Raw genomic sequence first — 19381 nt, 5'->3', positions numbered from 1 at the left:
CATCACCCAGAAGGCCTGGTGGTGGAGGAGAGAGAATGAGCTGCTCAAGCAGGAAAAAGCCAACATTGAACTGCAAGATTGTGGTCCAATCTGAACATCAAACTGTTAATCCTGATGACACAGACTGTGACATTGATCCTAATTCAGCAGGACCATGAATTGGTCCACTTAACAAGCCTGCACCCCGGATGCTCTGCGTGACATGAAATGTGAAATTGTTTCTATATTCAACACAACCTCAAAGCCGTTCCAATATCAAATTGGCACATCCAGCGCTCCATTCAGTCCCAATACAAACGTTGAGGTTGACTGTATTCTGAGTGGGCCACCATGACCAATACCGGCGGACCACCATAAGAAAAGGTGGTGAGGCTTAAAGCCTGTTATATTTGTTTGCTTACCTGTAGCCCAACCCCTGTGGAAAAGGAAGACAAGTGGTTGGCCTCGGAAACCAGCTCTGGGAGAGAACCATCACATGGCAAAGGGGTGGGTGGGGAGGCACATGGCAATCAAGGTAGCGTGGGTTGTTCAGGTGAGGCCCAGGGAGGAGAAGGAGGATCAACAGACCATGCACAGGAAGGACAGTGCAGAGGAGTGTGGAGGAGGATTTCTGAAAGAGCGTGCAAGTTGAGGTATTTTTTGGTGGGAGAAAGTGGTACGTGTGTGCGAGAGTGTGTGCAAGATGACTGAGTGAGACTAACAGAGAAAGAGTAGAGAAGGAATGAGACTAAGAGGAACGGTGACTGGGAAAGTGAAAGGGAGGCGACTGCAGGAGAAAGTGTGATGGTGAGTAGAGTGTAGAGGAGAAGAGTAATATTGTGGATGAGGAGAGTAGCGTGGAGAGGAGAGAGCAGAAGTATGGAGATGGAGACAGGAATAGTGTGGAGATGGTGGGAGAGTAGTAGAGTGGAGAGGAGAGAGTCTTAGAGAGCGGGAGAGAGTAGGAGTATGAGAGAGAACATCAGAGAGGCAAAGAGTAAGAGAGAGGGTGAGAAAAGAAGAGTTGGATGAAGAGAAGGTAGGAGAAAACATCTGTACAAAATAGAATGCACAGTACAGGTAATATGTCATGGCAGCATGGTACAAATATAGGATAATGATGTACATCTTTTAAAGTTACTGAATAGTTGAGATTATAAAGTATTTTATGTATTATATTTTTCATATATTACACGGCCTGCGGTAGCGGTCGTGTAGTTATGGTTAAGTTGCTAAACCAACAGGAAGAGCACATTTTGGGCGGCTTATAACTTTGCTCCCACTGGACGAATCCTCACCAAACTTTGCAAAAAAAAAGTATATGGTCCGCTCTGAATTCTTTTTGCAAGTTAGGTGAGGTTTCGTCAAGGGGGGGCAAAGTTATAGGGGGGTCCCAACATACTTTATTTACATAGACATAATGGGAAGAAACTTTGCTCACGCCTACAGCCAAAACCGCTAGACCGATTTTCACCAAATCTGCGGCAGGAGCAGCTGCTTTGTCCCGAAAGCGTCCTTTTGTAAATTTGCTGTAAATCCGTCCAGTAGTTTTCTTTAAAATGAGCTAAACGTAAGTCAATAAAATGTGTGATATTTAGATTCAGTTCGCGGACCCATTTCTCTGTTCGGTCCGCGACAGTCATCTGATTGGCCTATTGGGCGGCGTGAAGTCCGCGGACATCGGGCGCTCCTGCTGATTGGATGGGGAAAAGCGTTAAATGCATCCGTTTTCTTGAAACGCCTGCCATGTTGGATTTGCAGACTTTTGCGGGTGTCACAGCAGTAGAAACCAAACAAAAACCGCAACAATCCATTTGTCCAACTCAACACACAATCTCTGGGGAGGTGGGGGGTGATGAGCATGGGATGGGATATGGCCCTAAGAAGCCGAAAAACGGGTGTTTCTCATCCCCCGAAAATCTGCAAACACCCCTTATGTCCTGGGTCAGTCCTGTCGTGTCCACGGACACTTCAGATGTCCTAGGAAATTTGTGCCTATTTCTGCATTACAGGGTTGGTGAAAAGCAATTTTTGGATGGCTTAAAACTGTGGTGACACCCAATGAAACAGCATGTAATTGTGGAATTTTATTCTAGACCTAATTCTGAATGGTTTTGCAAAGTTTGTTGGGATTCTGTCAAGAGGGGGCAAAATTAGTGGGGGGGTCCCAAAATAATGTAAATGCTTATAAATGTGGAGCTATTTGACGAATCTACACAAAAGTTTGCAAAAAGATTTTAGATCAAGATATAAATGTTTTTCTAAAGTTTGGTGGGATTTCCTCAAGAGGGGGCAAAATTAGGGGGGTCTCAACATTTTTAGATGGCTTATACCTTTTTTGCCGTTTGACGAATGTGGACAAAAGTTCTGAGAATGATTAAAGACCCAACCTTCAATGTTTGTGTAAAGACTGAATGGATTTTGTCAAGTGGGGGCTAAGTTATATGACTATTGTATGTGCATACATTTTGACACATTTGAAAAAATAAAACATGGGCAGATTTCAAGCAAACTCGTGTAAGAAGCATTGGCAAGGACCTTAAAACATGGTTTTGCAACTGTGCCTGTGTTTTATTTTTTGACAAGTTTCATAATGTAGGTACAAAAAATAGTGATATTCCTTTGGTGACTGAGGTATAGCCTGTGGCCATGGGCAGTGGCCAGATTGTCTGGGTCATGGTATAAGGTCATGACCCGGACAATCTGGCTACTGGCCATGACTGGAAGGGACAAACAATTGAGTTAAAGTGGCCATGTCCACCTGGGACCCGCTATGTGGTAAAGTTATTCGAAAGTAGGATAGGTTTGAAAGGGAAAAGAAATGTGCTTGTGGTAATATGGTCATAGGGTTCTGCAGGCTGCCATGGAAAGGGAAGAGGGTCTCTGTACGGAGCACTGCCTTCTCTTTTCATGGTGGCCATCGGGAAAAGTATTTTCCTTCCTACAGCGGGACGCCTCCGTAGGAAGAAAAATCTATATTTTATCACCCCAGGTTCCCGCTTTGGGAAACAGAGGTGCTAATGGCCTTTATCCCCCATTGCATGGGCTGCAATGGAGGATAATGGTCTGGACTTCTCATTATTTATGTATTTATTTATTTATAACGCGCGAAGCCCGCAGACATCAGGGAGCACACAGACACACTTTGCTTGGGCCAATAACTTGGGCTGCCGGGCTGTTATCCCTGTTCCGGTCCCTGGAACGGGGGATGAACTTCACATTATTCCCATTAGCATAACATAAAATGCTAATGGAAATGTTAGAAAAACGTGTTGAGTGTATGTACTTTACTGAGAAATGTAAAGTAGATGAAGTCCATAAGATCTTTTTTTTTAGTTCTATTTTTAACTGTGAAAGGTGGTTCCTAAAGGAACCTTTCTTTTGTTGTGTTAAAAAAAAATGTTTGCAGGTGAGGTTTGAACGTAAGGTGAGGAGGGAAATGAGGGAAGAGGCACCAAGCACTAATATGGAGGGACAGGTAAACAGGGGAAGATGTTGCGCGTGTGTTACTTCTAAGGCAGTGGGCAGTGTTTCTCATGCTCCTTGATTACAGCTTCAAACGACGTCGAAATTTGTTCCCCCTGCAGAGTGGTGTATTGAAGTATATACAGAGCACTGTTGTCTTCGAAAGATATGGACCAACAGCCTCTTTTATCGCTTGCAAGGTAGCTGGTGGGATTTTGTGTCCTACAGAAGTAGGCTGTGGTTACAGTATTGGTTGAGGAAGATGATGTGGTGGAAGACAGTGACTATTTGCTAAGAAAGGAACAATCTTTCTGAGAGCATTGCAGTAGTTAGATTTGATGTGGCGGCGCATGGAGGTGGTCCCATAGGAGTAATGTCCAGCTGTTCCGCAACTGAGTACAAAGTTGCACTCAGTCCATTTCACTTTTGTAGCTTTAGCCTTTCATACATTCCCACAGTGGTAAAGAACTGCCACGCTCTGGATTCTCTCTGGGTGCTAGAGGTAGGCACTTCTTCTACCTCATCTTCTTGGTCCTCTTTATTGTCTTTGGAAATACTGTGCTTTTTTTGTTGTGTGTCTCCTCCAGCTGGTGGTGGTGGTGGCTCCTGGGGAGGAGGGATGGCAATAGCTGATGCCATTTTTAAGATAAATAGCAGTTTTGCTAATATTCTTCCAAGTATGTGCTTTGTACTAGATTGTTTATGGATAATGAGTAAGAATAGGTGTAGGAACTGTGCAAGGGTACATTTTGCGCGTGAAAGTTCCTAGATCAGTAGAAAATGCAGTTACGAACTGTCCTCTAAGCAAGGACCCGAACGCGAAGTGCAAACACGTTCATGGACACATCATCATGCCCCGCGCAAGCCCATGGTCACGTGGCACTGTCTGGAAGTTCCACAATGACGTCAGACGTTCGAAAAAAGTAAAGAAGTGTTAAAAATGATGCTAGAAGGTGGGAAATGGCAGAGTTTTAAGGTGAAACGTTGTAAATTGGACAAAAACGTTGCTATATTGGTTTAAGTATGATATTAGTAAATTGTAGGAAAATAGCATGCACTGGTAAAAACCCATGGTATTCTCTGAAAAAAACTTTGTTAAGGAGACGTTATTGTTAAGTCGCACCAATAAAAACCTATACAATTCACAGAAAGAACGTTGTTAAAAGGGACTATATGTTTAAGTTGCACTAATAAAAACCTATGAAATTCAATGAAAAAACGTTGTTAAAGGGATGTTAAGGATTTTTGCAACATCCTGCTATATCTGTGATGTTTTCAACTTTATTCTGTGACCAGAAAATAACCTCCATCCTTTTTCCCTGACACCCACAAGCCTGTGTACCAATCTGGGAGTCTGTTTTGGAGCAAACAAATTGTGTTTTGAAGTGTTTCAGTTCGATTAACTTCAAAACAAACACTACTAGGTGGTAATGGTGCCCAGGGAGCACACTTTCCCAAAAGGGAAAGATCTTATATCCCTTTGAGGGCCGGGGAAAGATCTTATATCATGTTAAGACGGGTTCCTAAAGTCCTTTCAGTGGGTGGTCAAGCTATTCATCAGGCTGCTGGAGAAGGCCACAACTGATGTTGTTAGGGCTTATCCTGATCCTAGGGGTTGTTACTCATGTTGTGTGGCTTGTTTAATGCTTATGCCTTCCTTTGTTTTCAGCGGTATTTGCTGCATAAAATACATCTTACCCATGTGGTTGAAGCGTATCCTGAAATGTTAGTTTCTGGTCTATTTCCGGTTCTCAATCTTCATATAGAGGCCCATCCCCTTTAAAACCGCTGTAATCAGACGGTTGATGATAGCTCTGTAAGGAAGATTGGTCACAACCATGTTGTAGCCTCCCTATACTCCGAGGTGTGGTCGGTCAATTATTTATAGGGCAATTAATATGTGAAAGTCTGATTATTTACAGGGCATTTAAGTGGTGAGATACTGCTGAGTGGCCGTGCCTGCACCTGTGTGTTAGACCCCAGATCTACCAGTACGTTCATATTGCTTCTTGTTTGTGGCTTATGCAATCTTGGTCTGTGTCTGTGTGAGTCAGGTTGATTTACCAGGAAGGCCAACAAGTACAAGGAAAAGTCAGCAACTGCTATTAAAGATTTGCTTCAATCCTCCAAATCGGCTACACCTGGATCGACAGGCATGGACCAGATGCCTGCGGTAGACTATAACCCGCAGCTGGCTATGAAGGGTGACATTGCACAATTACTCCAATCTTGTTTTTAAATGTATTTATTTATATTTGTATATGGTTTATAAAAACCTTTACACACTTTTAAAAGAAATGGTTTGCAGATAAATTCCTTACAATTCCATTACAAACATTATATGAAAAACAATAAATTACAATTCTTATAATATAGTAATTTAGAAAATCATATAACATTAAATGAATACAGAGTCACAATTCCAATTAAAATAGTATTAAAAATAACTGAGAAGATAAATAGGAATAACACAGTAAAAGGCATCTAAAATCTTCCTAAAATCAGAAATGGGTGTAAAATAATGCATCCAAATAGATAGTTTTATATTTACAACTATTGCACTATGTACTATGTAGCATTAAAATACATTCACAATTTCTTGCATATTATATAACTCAATTAATTCAGGTTTTGGGAAATTATTCGGACATGGACTGTTTTCCAAACAAAATAAGCAGCCCCTAACATAACAACTGATTCAGCTGAAAAAATTGCAGCCAGAACTGATCCTTTTTAATATGTGCAATATTAGATACAGACTTTTTATAGCCATGAACATAATCCCTCTGTAGTTCTATATATTGTGTAAGAATATGGCTGGAGGTTTCGATTTTAAAGCCACATAGGCGACAAAGCCTTTCCTCCCTTGGAGTCCGAGTCCAACGACCAGTATGTTCAAAAGTGGGTAAAATGTTAAACTGTAAATAGATTATGAATCTTCTGATTTGTTTATCGCACATTTTGGTAAGATATAAACATGGAATACCCAATTTGAAGGACTGAGTACTATATTCTTTATACATAGTACGCTTAGATAAGTACTGAATATTCAAAGACATATCATACTCTTTTTGCCTTCTTCTTAATAAGAATCATTCGGTTAGTGTTTGTTAATATCTGCCCAAAATCTAAATCAAGAAGCTTCAAATAGACCATTTAAAATAGTTTGCATACTTTTTGCTTCTAGAGTCACAATTCCATCTAAATTAGTTTCTGGAATGGTCGGGAGTCCGTAAGTGATACTAGGGATGATACTAGTAGTACAAACCTTTATCAGACCTCCGATGCTATTACCACCTTTCTTATGCATAATACTCCTGAGAAGGAGCCACTTTTTCAAAATGTTTAAAGAAATAGAATTCCTTGCAACAAGCATTTTTAATAGGAACTCCTAAATAGTTATACACCTCGACTACCTCCAGCTTGACACCATTAACATACCAGGCAGATTTAACTGCTGTTCTGCTATGTCTAAATGTTACTTTTTTAGTTTTTAAGCCATTTATTTGAAGATGATTATTATGGGCATATTCACCTAAGGAATTAAGAGATCGTTGTAACCCAATAGGGGTACAATCCATAATGATAGTATCCTCAGCATACCCGATCCAGGGTACTGGAGTGGTCCCAATCATAGATGGGAAGTTGCAGACATTATTAATAAATTGATCCATATCCGCTACATACAAGCTACATGCTATAGGGTAGGGGCTAATACGCACCCTTCCTTAATGCCAATATTAGTAGGAATATCAGCAGTGAGTGCACCAGTGCTATTAACTTTAATTTTGACAGTGGTGTCAGAATACAATGAAATGATCAAATGTAATAAAATAGGATTAATCCCCCATTTTCAGAATTTTTCCCAAAGACACGGCCTAGAGACCGTGTCAAAGGCTTTATTAAAATCTATAAAGCAAACATAAAATCGATCCTGCTTTTTCTCTTTAGTGGCAGCAATGAAGTAATTAAGTAAGCTGATGTTAGTCAGCGTATTCATACCTCGACAAAAACCAGTTTGAAACGGACGTAGGATGTCATTATCAGAAATCTGCTTATTTAATTTTCTAAGGAGTAAAGCAGCAAAGACTTTTGGACTATGCAAAAGGAGATGGCAACTAGTCTTCGGGAACTGAAGGATTCTTTTCAGGAACTGACTCATAATGTGCAACAGGCTAAACACTAGCTGGGTGATCTTGAAACCGCCTTCTGCGATAAGGCTAATTCCTATTATCAGCTGGAACAGAGAGTGGCTGCTTGGAGATGCATAAGGCTTCTACGGACGAGTGGATGGAAGATAGTGAGAACCGTTCAAGAAGAAATAAAATACGAAATTAGAGGGATCCCACGTGAGATCTTGGACCGAGAATTAGTGGCATAGGTGCAAGAATTTTTCCCTGACATATTGGGTGCAGATGATGGAGCATTTCTCATGTTAGACCGCACGCGTATGGACTGGTGAAAAAAATCTTTTTCCTGATGTCCTGTTGAGAATCCACTTCTTCCGGACCAAGGAACTCATTTTTCAAAAGACTAGAACACAGCGCAGCATATCATTCAGAGGAAGCGAATTGCTGATATTTCAGAAACTAGCAAAATATCCAGAAGCGTCAACAAGGTTTATAGTCCAAAAATCGAAAAGAAAAAAGGTCGAAAGTCAAAATATCGAGAAAAAAAAGTCACAAAAAAAAGTCGAATTTCTTTTTTATTTGAAATGGGGGGTTCCCCCCAACACCCCCTTTTTTTAACCTTTTTTTTACATGCGAGGGCCAAAAAAAAGAAATAAATAAAAAATAAATATTCGACTTTTTTTTCGGCGTTATGTTTTCGATTTTTTTGTCTTTCAACATTTTATTTCCGATATTTTGACTGCACACCCGTCAACAAATGAGACCTCTGACTCAATGGTTGACAAATAAAGGTATTCAATATAAATAGGGTTATCCATTCTGTATTATGTTTAAATATTATGGGTTCAATACCAATTCACATCCCTTCCAGCAGCATTAGAAGTGTTAAAAATTCCACATGAAGATCTCCAATTGTCGTAAGGTTTTGAATGAAATGCCCCTCAGAAAGAATGGTCTATAGTGAGATCCAGGAAAAGCTGGTGCAGAGATCGTAAGAGGCCTTCCATGGAGAGGGGAGAGAAAGCAGAGATTCAGAGGGGCCCGCATAATCGAATTGGTTTGTCTTGGTACTGTTGGCCTGATATGATACTAGGGCTGTATGGTACACACAAAGCTGCTGCAGTTATGTTGATTTAGCTTTGGGGCATTCGCAAAGTTGTTCTTTTGATTCCACTTTTAAATAGTCAGGGCAACAGGAGTACCTGCTCACATTTAGCTTCCCTTGGCAACCTAATGTATATCCCAAATGGGATTATTTTTTTCAATGCATGCACAGCACTGGTGTTCTAGGACTGTTGATGGTTTGTGGTTGTATGTCTTTGGCAATTGAATTAGACGTGAGATGATATACAGATTCCAGCCCCCTATGTACTATATGCTATGAAGTAAGCTGATTGAGCTGAAAGCTGATATTGTTGTACTACAGGAGACACACCTGGTGAAGATGACTAAGGATCCTCAGGGAAGATATTTGGGCTTTCATATTCGCCTGGAGAACTCTGATCTTACTCTATTCTCAATATATGGCCCAAATCAATCCCAGGACAAATGGTATGCTCAGACGCTCCCACATATTGCACACATTCAGAAAGGGAAGCTTACAATTGGAGATGATTTTAATGTGCTATTCGATGGGAAGTTAGACAGATCAAGTTCTGCGGTAATGTCTGATGTGTCTAGGTCAGAATCCATGACACAAGCGATGGATGATTTACATCTATTGGATGCTTAGAGACTACAGCACCCTCTAGAGAGAGATTATACTTATTTCTCACATGTGCATTGAGGTTATTCCAGGATTTACTTTTTCTTAGTCTCCTGTTCCCTTGTTCCAAAGGTTGCTGACTCTACTATAGGATTGGCAGTGGTCACAGATCATGCCCCAGTTATGATTCGAGTAGATGCATATGCCTTAGGGACTGGGAAAACCTTTTTACTGAAAATGAATGACTCTGCTCACTGATATATCTTATTGTACTTCCATCTCAGAGCGGATCTCCATATATTTTTAACAAAATATCTCAGATGACACCCCAATAGCGACTGCTTAGGTTGCTTTTAAACCTACATTATGCAGCAAACGTATTAGTTTAGCCTCTTTGAGGAAATGAATGCTTATGGCCAGACAGAGGGGGCTGAGAAGAGAGTGTAGGATTTAGATTTACAATCCAAGAGGGAAGGAGCGTGGAGGGTCTAAAGACAGCTGCAAATAGCAAGAGCGGAATGAAAAGCATTTTGGGCATCCGATGTTTCCCATAAATTGCTTCAAACTAAACCTCTTTATTTTAGTACTTCTAATAAAGCCTTGCTCATCCTAGCTTATATGTTGAAGGCTCAGAAAGCTAAGAATATCATTTTTTGATTGCGAGATGAATGGTGTACAGTATGCAAGGATGAATCTTATAAAATATGCATCCTGACAACATACAATAGAGCATTATTTTGCATGGATATTTGGGAAGTTTCAGCTCAGAAAGAATGTGTTCGGGAGGCAAACTTACCCTCCATCTCAGCAGAGGATCAACAGAAGCTAGAATGTCCGATCACAGTAGAAGAGGTCATTTGGGTTATTTGTTCACTTCGTAATAATAAGGCTCCAGGGTTGGGTGGCTATTCAGCTTTATTTTATAAGAAACTAGCAAAAGGTACCCGTTCTCCAAACAGGTTCTGTGGACAGATATGACAACACTCATCAATTTTTGAAAATCAATGATCCTTTAGGTCGCTGTTGCGGTTCACTTATCACTTCATGCGCTTTGCACTCTGAAGTAAACTGCGCTGAGAATGGGCGTGTGTGGCTGACTGACATACCACAGAGAAGACGTTGGGGGAGGTGAGAGTGTGTGCTCCTGCATACTGCGACCTACTGTTCTCTCTCCCCACCTGTTGCCTCACCCTGGTGTGCTGCAGTTTGTTACGGTGCATTGCAGTACAAACGTCCCAGAAACCTTGCTTTCTAGGGTTGAGGACCAGTCCTTTTACGACCACATTGATGTTTTGACAATTTCAGTCACCCGTCTAATGTGTGAAGGTACTGAAATCCAGAGAAAGGAGTGGGGTGACCGCATGTCATGTAGCGACTAATGTTCTGAGTGTCCTAACAGGTAACTATGCAAAATTTGGTGCTGATTGGTGAAACAGTGTGCAACTGTATGAGGGACAATGCTTCACCAAGCCACAAACACATTTTGACTTGTGCTGAAATCCAAGGAAAGGGGTGGGTGGTCCAAATGTCATGTAGCCAGTAATGTCCGGAAGGTCCTAACAGGTAACTATGCAACATTTGGTGCATATTAGAGGCACATTGTGGAATTGTATAAGAAACAACGCTTTGCCAATCGACAAACCCACAAACATATTTTGACTTTAGTTGAAATCCAGGGAACGAGGTGGGATGTCCAAATGTCATGCAGCCAGTATTGTTTAGAGGGTTCTAACAGGTAACTATGCAGCCTTTGGTGCAGATTGGTGAAACACTGTGGAATTGGATAAGGAACAACGCTTTGACAAGCTACACACAAACCCACACATTTTCATTTTTATAAATATAGATGTGCAGATTTACTAGCCCCTCATTTTGTCAACCTATTTAATAGCTTTACTGACACTGGAGCAATTATGCCAACGATGGAGGAGTCCTTATTAACATTGATTGGCAAACCAGATAAAGATCTAACCCTTAGTACATCCTATAGGCCCACTGTGGTCTTAAATTATGATTCTCAAATGTATTCTAAGGTTCTAGCGGCCCGATTCATGGGCATTCTTCCAAGAATTGTCCAGATTTATTCCTAGGCGTCAAGCGTATGACAATATTCGTAGACCTTTAGATGTTATTGAGCATGCACGGCAGGACAACCAGGAATTAGCCATATTATCAGTCGATGTTGAGAAAGCATTCAACCAAATGGACTGGGCATATCTCGCTGAAGTACTAGGCAGTTTTGGATTCGGTCTTAACTTTATTAAAAGGGTACAGGCCAATTTTGTTCATACGACTACTCGTATAAAAGTAAATGGGGCTTTTTCAGAACCACTTCAGGGGGATCCGTCAAGGATGTCTGCTGTCCCCTCTTCTATTTGCGTTATACATGGAACCCCTAGCAAGCAAGGTTCGTAAGGCGGATGATATGCTTCGAGTGGAAATAGCAGGATATCGACATAAAGTGGCACTCAATGCTTACGATTTTCTCATTTTTATGCACCGTTCGCAAACAACCGTGCCTCGAATAGTTTCCTTGTTGGAAGCATTTTGTGGGGTATCTGGCTTTAAAATGAATTTGACAAACTCAGCAATACTTAATATCTCTGAGAAACCTGAGACGGTGCGTGAACTGGAGAAGGCATTTGAATGTAGGTGGGTCCCGAGCACATTCAAATATTTGGGGGTTCAGATCACACCTAAACATGATCAGCTATGTGCTAAAAATATTCCAGACCTTATCTCCTCATCCAAAGCAGATTTAACCCAATGAACACAATCAGATGTTTCATGGCGGGGAGAATGGCGGCTCTCAAAATGACTTTGTTGCCAAGATTGTTATATACCTTTCAGGCCCTCCCGGTATGGATTCTAAAACTAGTGCTCAAAGATCTGCAAACTCATGTTTTTAGGTTAGTTTGTGCCAGAAAAATCCCTGAGGGTTTCTCGTCATACGTTAATGGAATCCAAGGACAAGGGAGGCTCAGCGGTTCCAAACGTGGACAGCAATTTATATGCAGCACAATTGGCTCCCCTGCTGTGTATGGGTGCATCTTGGAATTCTAAATATTGGATAGATATTAAGCAATCCATAAGAGTCCCCCTACATGAGTGGTGTTGGAGATCGCCTACAGTCAGGAGCAAAGTGGTTCAGCTACTCCCAACGTCCAGAGTTATGCTGGAATACTGGGATGGAGCAGCCTGTAAATAGTCAGGAACCACATTCCTGTCTCCTCTTACAGGTATATGGAACACGCCAGGATTTCTTGCAGGTTGTCAGCTGGGGAGATTTACTAGATGGATTGAAGGGGGCTTGGAAAGGTTAGGCAAAGTATTTGAAGCCAATCACCCCTAACCTTTGACAAATTTAAGCAGCAGTTTATGGTTCGAGATATAGATAAATATGGCTACATACAGCTTTGGCACTGGACAGCTTGTGCTAAAGTATCTAATCACGTGAAGCGTGAAACAACCCCATTGGAAGATTTATTGAGGATCCCCCTTCTCGTACAGTTTCCTGATTGTGTTAAGTTCTTAACACTAGCCGCTTTAAGAGCCCCCACGCATATATGGTAAAATGCGTAAAATGGGAATATGGTATATGGTAAAATAGGAAGAAAACTTGAACAGCCTGATAGGGGATTTAACACTTAACATGGCACAGTATATGGGCGAGGGCCGGGAAGTCATTGTTATAAATTGCTGTTCTGGTAGTACCTCACCCCGGTGAGACTTCATAAGATGTATCCCACAATTCCTAACTATTGCTGGAGATGCACATAAGCCCCAGGGACATTCTTCCACATATGGGGCACCATGTCCGTTGATCCAATCTTATTAAGGAAATATTGGCACAAATTAAGAGCATACGTGGGATAGACCTACCAATCGATCCCCTAGAAATATTGATGGGGGATGAAAACTTGGAGGGGCACTATAAACTAGTGGAAAAATCAGCTAAATTGATCACTCGTTTCTTAGTAGCAGCCAGAGTGGTAGTAGTGCGTAATTGGAAGGTCTCAACCGCACCCGATATAAGGGAATGGTGTGTGAAATTGTGGTTTGTGATAGTTATGTGCAAAATCGAGGCCACGCTTAAGGGTGAGATGCCTACATTTCTGGGAGAATGGGAGCCGTTTAATCAATTTGTGAACCAGGATGACAATCCTGGAATACACTATAAACATCATGATATTATGTCTTTTAAGTTGTTGTAATGACGATATATTAATGGAACGAAAACCACCAGTGCTGTATAGTATAAAGTATTCAGACAACTGTTCTTTTTCTTTTCCTATCTTTTTCCTGAACTATGATATAACAGATTGGCAATATTTGTGATTTCTGTTAGAAGCTGATGGACACAGATGATGTGAGCATAATTGCTTTAATTGTGATTTTGCTCTAACGTATGTCTCTTCATAATGCTATTCTTCAATACAATTTGATGGTAAAAAAACAACACAGTATATGGGATTCATAGCGCTCAAACCAGGGGTTACTTCCCAGGATACATGCTTATTTCTCAGTCACTCACAGTCTAGGGTTTCATAGTGTACCTGCACTTTGTTGGACTCCTTGCTTCCAAGACATCGATTCTCTGCTTCTCCTCCTAGTCTCCTTGGAGACTGCTGCACCTGGGTCCCCGGGCCCACATGCTTGTTAGGCCTGCGCCGCGGAAGATAGATCAGGCTTATGCTAAGACCCAGAGCTTCCACACTCAGGCTGATCACCTGAGCTTCTCTATAGACTCGGTCTCCACCTCTCCGCCTTAGGGTCCTGGCTCTAGTCCTAACATTCCATTCTCATCTACCTCTTTGACGGTCTCTATGTCTTGTGGCTAAAGGATTACCTCCTACTTCCTTCCCCTATGTCTACCTCCTCAATACTTAACCAAGTACCCGTACCTCTACCCCTCTTCTACACGCATCCCTCAGTCACAGGTGTATGGTCCTCTCTCAACTCTTTAGACTTCTTCTGTAACCTCCTACTGGATATACTGTTCTTCTTCTCTCATATTATCACCTCCAACATTCTCCTTATTGCACTCCTCTTCCTCTCATAGGACTGCATGGGAATTGGGACTCGGAAGCACCAGCACTGTTGTTAACTGGGGTTAGATTGCCAACACTATTAGACAAGCGTACAAGCTCAAATAATACCTTGCATTATGACCTGTACAATGTATCGATAATACCCAATGAGTTTGGTTGACATCATGGACCGATGGAGCTAACCTAAGCCTTGGATGGAGTCCTGTGAAATGAACAGTGCACTTGAAAATTAGCAGTGACATGAACTTAGAAACTGTGCTCCGAGGACCTCTGCTTCCAGTTGAATACATCAATGACTAAATATTTATACATTTTCAGCTAGAAAAAAATGTATTTGGTTAGGTTTCAATTGCCATAAAGATTTCTATTTGGCTCTGGGTAGATCGGCCACATAACTTGTATGTATTGTTACAGATGGCACAATAATCACTGACAGTCGTGGAGACGGTTCAAGGGTTTTTAGTGGGGCCTAGGCAGTGGTCAAAGTGTACAACAAGAAGTAGTGGACCTATGTTCCCGACTGGCCTGCCCCCGCTCCCCACAAACCCCATCACCAATCACCATGCCCTCTCCCACACACAATACAAACCCTCAAACACATGCACCTGCTGTTTAAGGGAACGTTCAGTGCAGTGCAATGAAGTGAAAGTTTCAACTTCTTCCTACGCTTTTATTTTAAAACAAAACCATTCCGGAACGGTTTCTTTTGAAATCAAAAGTATAGGAACAGTAAAACATAAGAAAAAAAAAAGGAGAGGAGCACCGCTACCAACTGCTCCCACCCACTTCGACTACTGGGCCTAGAGCCAACCCTATCTCTATTTCTTGTCTTGTTATGACCCTCCTCCCTAACCCAGGCATTCCTATCCCCCAGTTAGTGCTACCAAATGTGTACCTCTAATGTCTGTCTAGAAGGTGGCTTGTACTAGAGGGGAAGATGTAAATGCCGGCTATCTAAACTCTCTCAGGAACTTCCTAACTGTCCATACTCTATCCAATTGTTAGTGATCTAATGGGAGTTGGAAGGGCCTAGGAGCCACCGAGTAAGATTTGAGGTTATCTCCCACTCTCACTCCCTTCTTTCCCTTCTCCTTTTTTCTCTCTCTGCACTCTGCATCCCCACCGCCTACCTGCACTCCCTCTCGTCTCACCTGTCACTCTAATTCTTCCCTCACACAGTCTAGGGGCCTCATTATAACTCAGGCGGTCCGGAAATAACGGTGGCGGTAAACCCGCCGCCACCGTTGTTTCCGGACCGCCTGATCCAGACTCCTGCAGGCGGGAGATGATGTTCCCGCCAGGTATGACCTGGCGGGTTTAACACCGCCCGCCTGCAGGCGGACGAGGAAACACCGGCAGCATTACGAGATGCTGCCGGTGTTTCCATGATCCCCATTCCCATCGAGTCCTATTGGACTCGATGGGAATGGGGATTAACACCATTCTGCCTCCGTGATTCCCGGAAAACCGGGGCTGTAATGCCCCGGTAATTCCGGGAATCACAGAGGCAGAATGGTAAGACGAGTCCGGCGGTAACCAGCCGGTTTTACCGCCGCGGTTACCGCCGAACTCGTAATGAGGCCCAAGGTCTCGCCTCCACCATTCAATGTTACTACCCCTGCCCATAGCCTACCAATACTTCCTTCTTCACACCACTACTACACCGTCACAAAACTACTATTCCCTCCTCCACACCAATACTCCCTCCTCTAAACTAGTACCTCCTCCTCCAGACCACTACTACTCCCTCATCCACACCACTACTCCTCCCTCCTCCATATTTCTACTACCCCTCTCCTCACTACTACTCCTTCCTCCAAACCACTACTCAATAACCATCCTTCCACTCAGTGTCATCCACTTCACAATCATTCCTTACACTACTTTACCTACACACTCGCCACACAAACACGCACAGTCAAACTGCAGAACCACTTTCACTTATAAGCTTTTACCTCATCTGCTCTACAAATCATCTTCACAATCCGTCACTACTTCCTTCTTCTACCTGGTCTCTTGGTCATCCTCCACCTCTGACCTCACCCGAACAACCCATACTTCCTACACCCTGCTTACATCTCGTTGTCTTGCCCATGATCAGGCAGCTCTCCCTGGCCATTCTGACCCTGTCCTCTCCACCTGGGGTGTGTGTGTAATGAAAAGTAATAAGAAGTGTGCTAAGCCCCATGCCTTGCTCGGCACGAGTTTGCCGCGTACCAATGATGGTGGCCAATAAAGTCCAATGTTCAAGTATGTGTACCAGGATCATTCCCTTTCTCCCGAAAAGTCAATTTGGGGAGGATTCTCCCTTTGTGTCTCTGGTGGTCTAGGGGACCTGCAGCCAGCGGGTTGAGCGAGTTCCTTACACTTACTTGGGAGCTCAGCAGCGTTGCCTTGTACTGATGTGGGTAGCCAAGGAAAGTAAAGGTATCCTGTCTGTGTCTAGGGACCCCTTTCAGCAAGATCTCGTGGTACGTCTTTCCATCAAGTGTAGGTCCTTCTTCCTTTGTGGTCCCAGTGGTCTATGGGGCCTTGCCCGAGACTGCCTGCTTGTCCCAGCAGCTCTGTGAGGTCTGCATATTGAAGAAGCCTCTCTCTCTCTCTCTCATCTGGTTTTCAGCGCTGCTGTCTCTGTAGTGCTCAGGTGATATTCCTTTGGGTTGCCGGGTTCTCTTTACTTCTGCTGAGGGAGCTCTTAAAATAGAAAAAGACTGACATATATCTCGTAACAGAGGTAAGGCTAGAAATAATATGGGTCTGCAAACATGCCTGTTGGCACAATGGGTGCAAGGATTGGGGCTCTCTCTGCTGCCACCGTCCACCTCAGGGGTAGTTCTGGATCTGGATTTCTCCCTGGTAAACCTCCCACCCCAGCAGGGGGGGGGGGGTTCCCGTTCTCACTTGACAAGGCCAGTGAGTCCTTGTCACAGCATCTACAGAAACAAGCACCTATGCAGATGAATTAAAAACTGATTTCATTCCTGCTCTCCACAGACTACAATTCATAGATCACAGAATTCAGATCCATAATTTTCTTTGTTTGAAAGATGTTTTACTGTTGTTGCAAACACTCACATTCTGCCTATCTTACAGATCCTCTGTTGGTGGTGCACATCCTTGCAAGCGCTGCTATGAAAAATTAATAATTGGAGTGATCTTCATCTTCATCGCAGTTGCCCTCACTGTGAGTCATATTTAGCTGCACTTGTCAAAGTAAACCCTAGGGTGCTTGTTTGTCTGCTGGATGATGATCTGACTGCTGTTTGCTGTATGTCTAGTTAAACATTGCTTGTGCTGCCAACTGGGTCACCTCCTGATGTGTGAGGTTCAGACCATTTAAGTCAACAATGGTTCTGCCTGGGAGCAAAGCTTTGTCAGTGATATGTGGAGGGGAAGTGGCCTTTGCAACTTTCCTACCAAATTTTGCGCTGTACCCAACTAAAAAGACGGGTGCAGTGGGTTGAGAACTGTCACTTTATTATACACTTTAAAATTGAAACAAAAGCTATGTTTTACTATGCGAGCGCTGCTGTTATACCTTTCATTTGAATGGCTGTGTAGGATTGCTCTCATATACACTTGCATCCGTTTCATGCCTCGTACCCAGAATTCTGCAGGATCTCTCCAAGTCACCTGGCCCACACTAAAATCCACCTAATCAAACATTGTATTATACTTTGTTTCACTCATTTAATCTATGAGAAGAGAATATTGGCTCACAACTGACCTTGCCATGAGTGAAATCAGCCTGTGTTATGCAGTATATAAATGGTTAACATTACTATATACCATGCAGCGCTGTAGTCTATTAAACCATGCACGATTGCGTCGCTTTGAGCGGCGCACTAGAATCATCACTTCCAGAAGATCCCCATTTGTTCAGCTAAGGAAATGTTAAACCACTTGCCCAACAGTGCACAGTTTGGCAAAGTGTGGAAAATAGGATTTTAGCCTAGGTGTCCTCCCTCTAAAGTTCGTGATGCAGGCCGATCTCCTGCCGTCCCATCCTAGATTTTACGTCATCCACATTGAATGCCTTCTGAATAATTGACTTTCAAAAGGCAAACTAGTAATTTGCATTCAATTGAGCTGTCTTGCAAAGCACCAACCTACATGATAAATCAACCTGACCAAATATAAGAAATCTTAGTAGAAATATCTTACGTAAGAGAAAAATACATGCTTCATTCTCCAAGGGCATAAGGTTACAACAGAGAATGCTTATCTGTGAAATGGGTACACGCCAATACACAGTACGTCGATTCAAAAAGTCTCTATAGAGGCATGGATATGTAGGAGCAGTGGAGAGACATGCTTTTCTGAGATGCATGCTCATCTGCTATCTCAGTCAGGCAGTCCAGGTGCCCTCCTGACTCATGGAATTGACCAATGACTTCCCCTCGTCTCGGGATGATAGCTCAGGGGCAACACGCTCCGCTGGGAAGCAAGACAATGCAGAGCAACACGGTTCGATGCCCGGGTTCGCACTGAGAAAACTCTGGGTATTACGCACATTATAAATAACACAATGTTCCCTGTTAAGCCTTCTGCCCAAGAGGAGAGGTTTTTAGTGTATAGTCTGCATCTAACATTGGAGAAAAGGTAGCAGTCCGATCAAAAGAGGGGCCTGTGGGAAATGAAAGAGCAGTATACCGCCAACTAAGGCAGACTGGGACAGAGATATGTTATGGACAAATGATACAGAGGAACTATATATAGACTCAGTACTACCCACTTCCAGACCCAGAAACATATAGGCCAGATACAAACAATACCTGTCGGACAAAGCCGAAGCCGATGACCCTGATTGATATGGAATGTTATTGAATAGGATGTAATGTTTGGTACCCTAAACAATTGTGTATATGCCCTGTCTGTGTGCAATTATAAAGTAAAAAAAATAAATTTAAAAAAGTACCAGTGTTGGACCCTTTCACAGATCGGAACACAGCATTCATTTTCAGCTTTGCCTTTTTGAAGACTTATGAATGGTTTTCATGTTGAAGACAACCTCTGAATGTGTTACACGTGCTAAAACAGCCTTTTGAATG

General features: G+C 42.6%; 1 protein-coding gene across 1 annotated transcript in view; it reads left to right on the top strand.

The window, feature by feature from the left end:
- LOC138498645 (type 2 phosphatidylinositol 4,5-bisphosphate 4-phosphatase-like) overlaps positions 1-19381 on the top strand; it is a 474081-nt gene that overhangs the window by 297142 nt on the left and 157558 nt on the right. The window contains exon 5 of the mRNA XM_069622342.1: positions 17424-17514. Within this exon, the coding sequence (XP_069478443.1) occupies positions 17424-17514 (91 nt within the window). The remainder of the gene's footprint in view (positions 1-17423; positions 17515-19381) is intronic.

This window comes from Ambystoma mexicanum, chromosome 5q (assembly GCF_040938575.1).
Source record: "Ambystoma mexicanum isolate Mex_15411 chromosome 5q, UKY_AmexF1_1, whole genome shotgun sequence".
NCBI lineage: Eukaryota > Metazoa > Chordata > Amphibia > Caudata > Ambystomatidae > Ambystoma > Ambystoma mexicanum.
The sequence above is the reverse complement of the archived record's forward strand: the minus strand, read 5'-3'. Positions and strand labels throughout refer to the sequence as shown.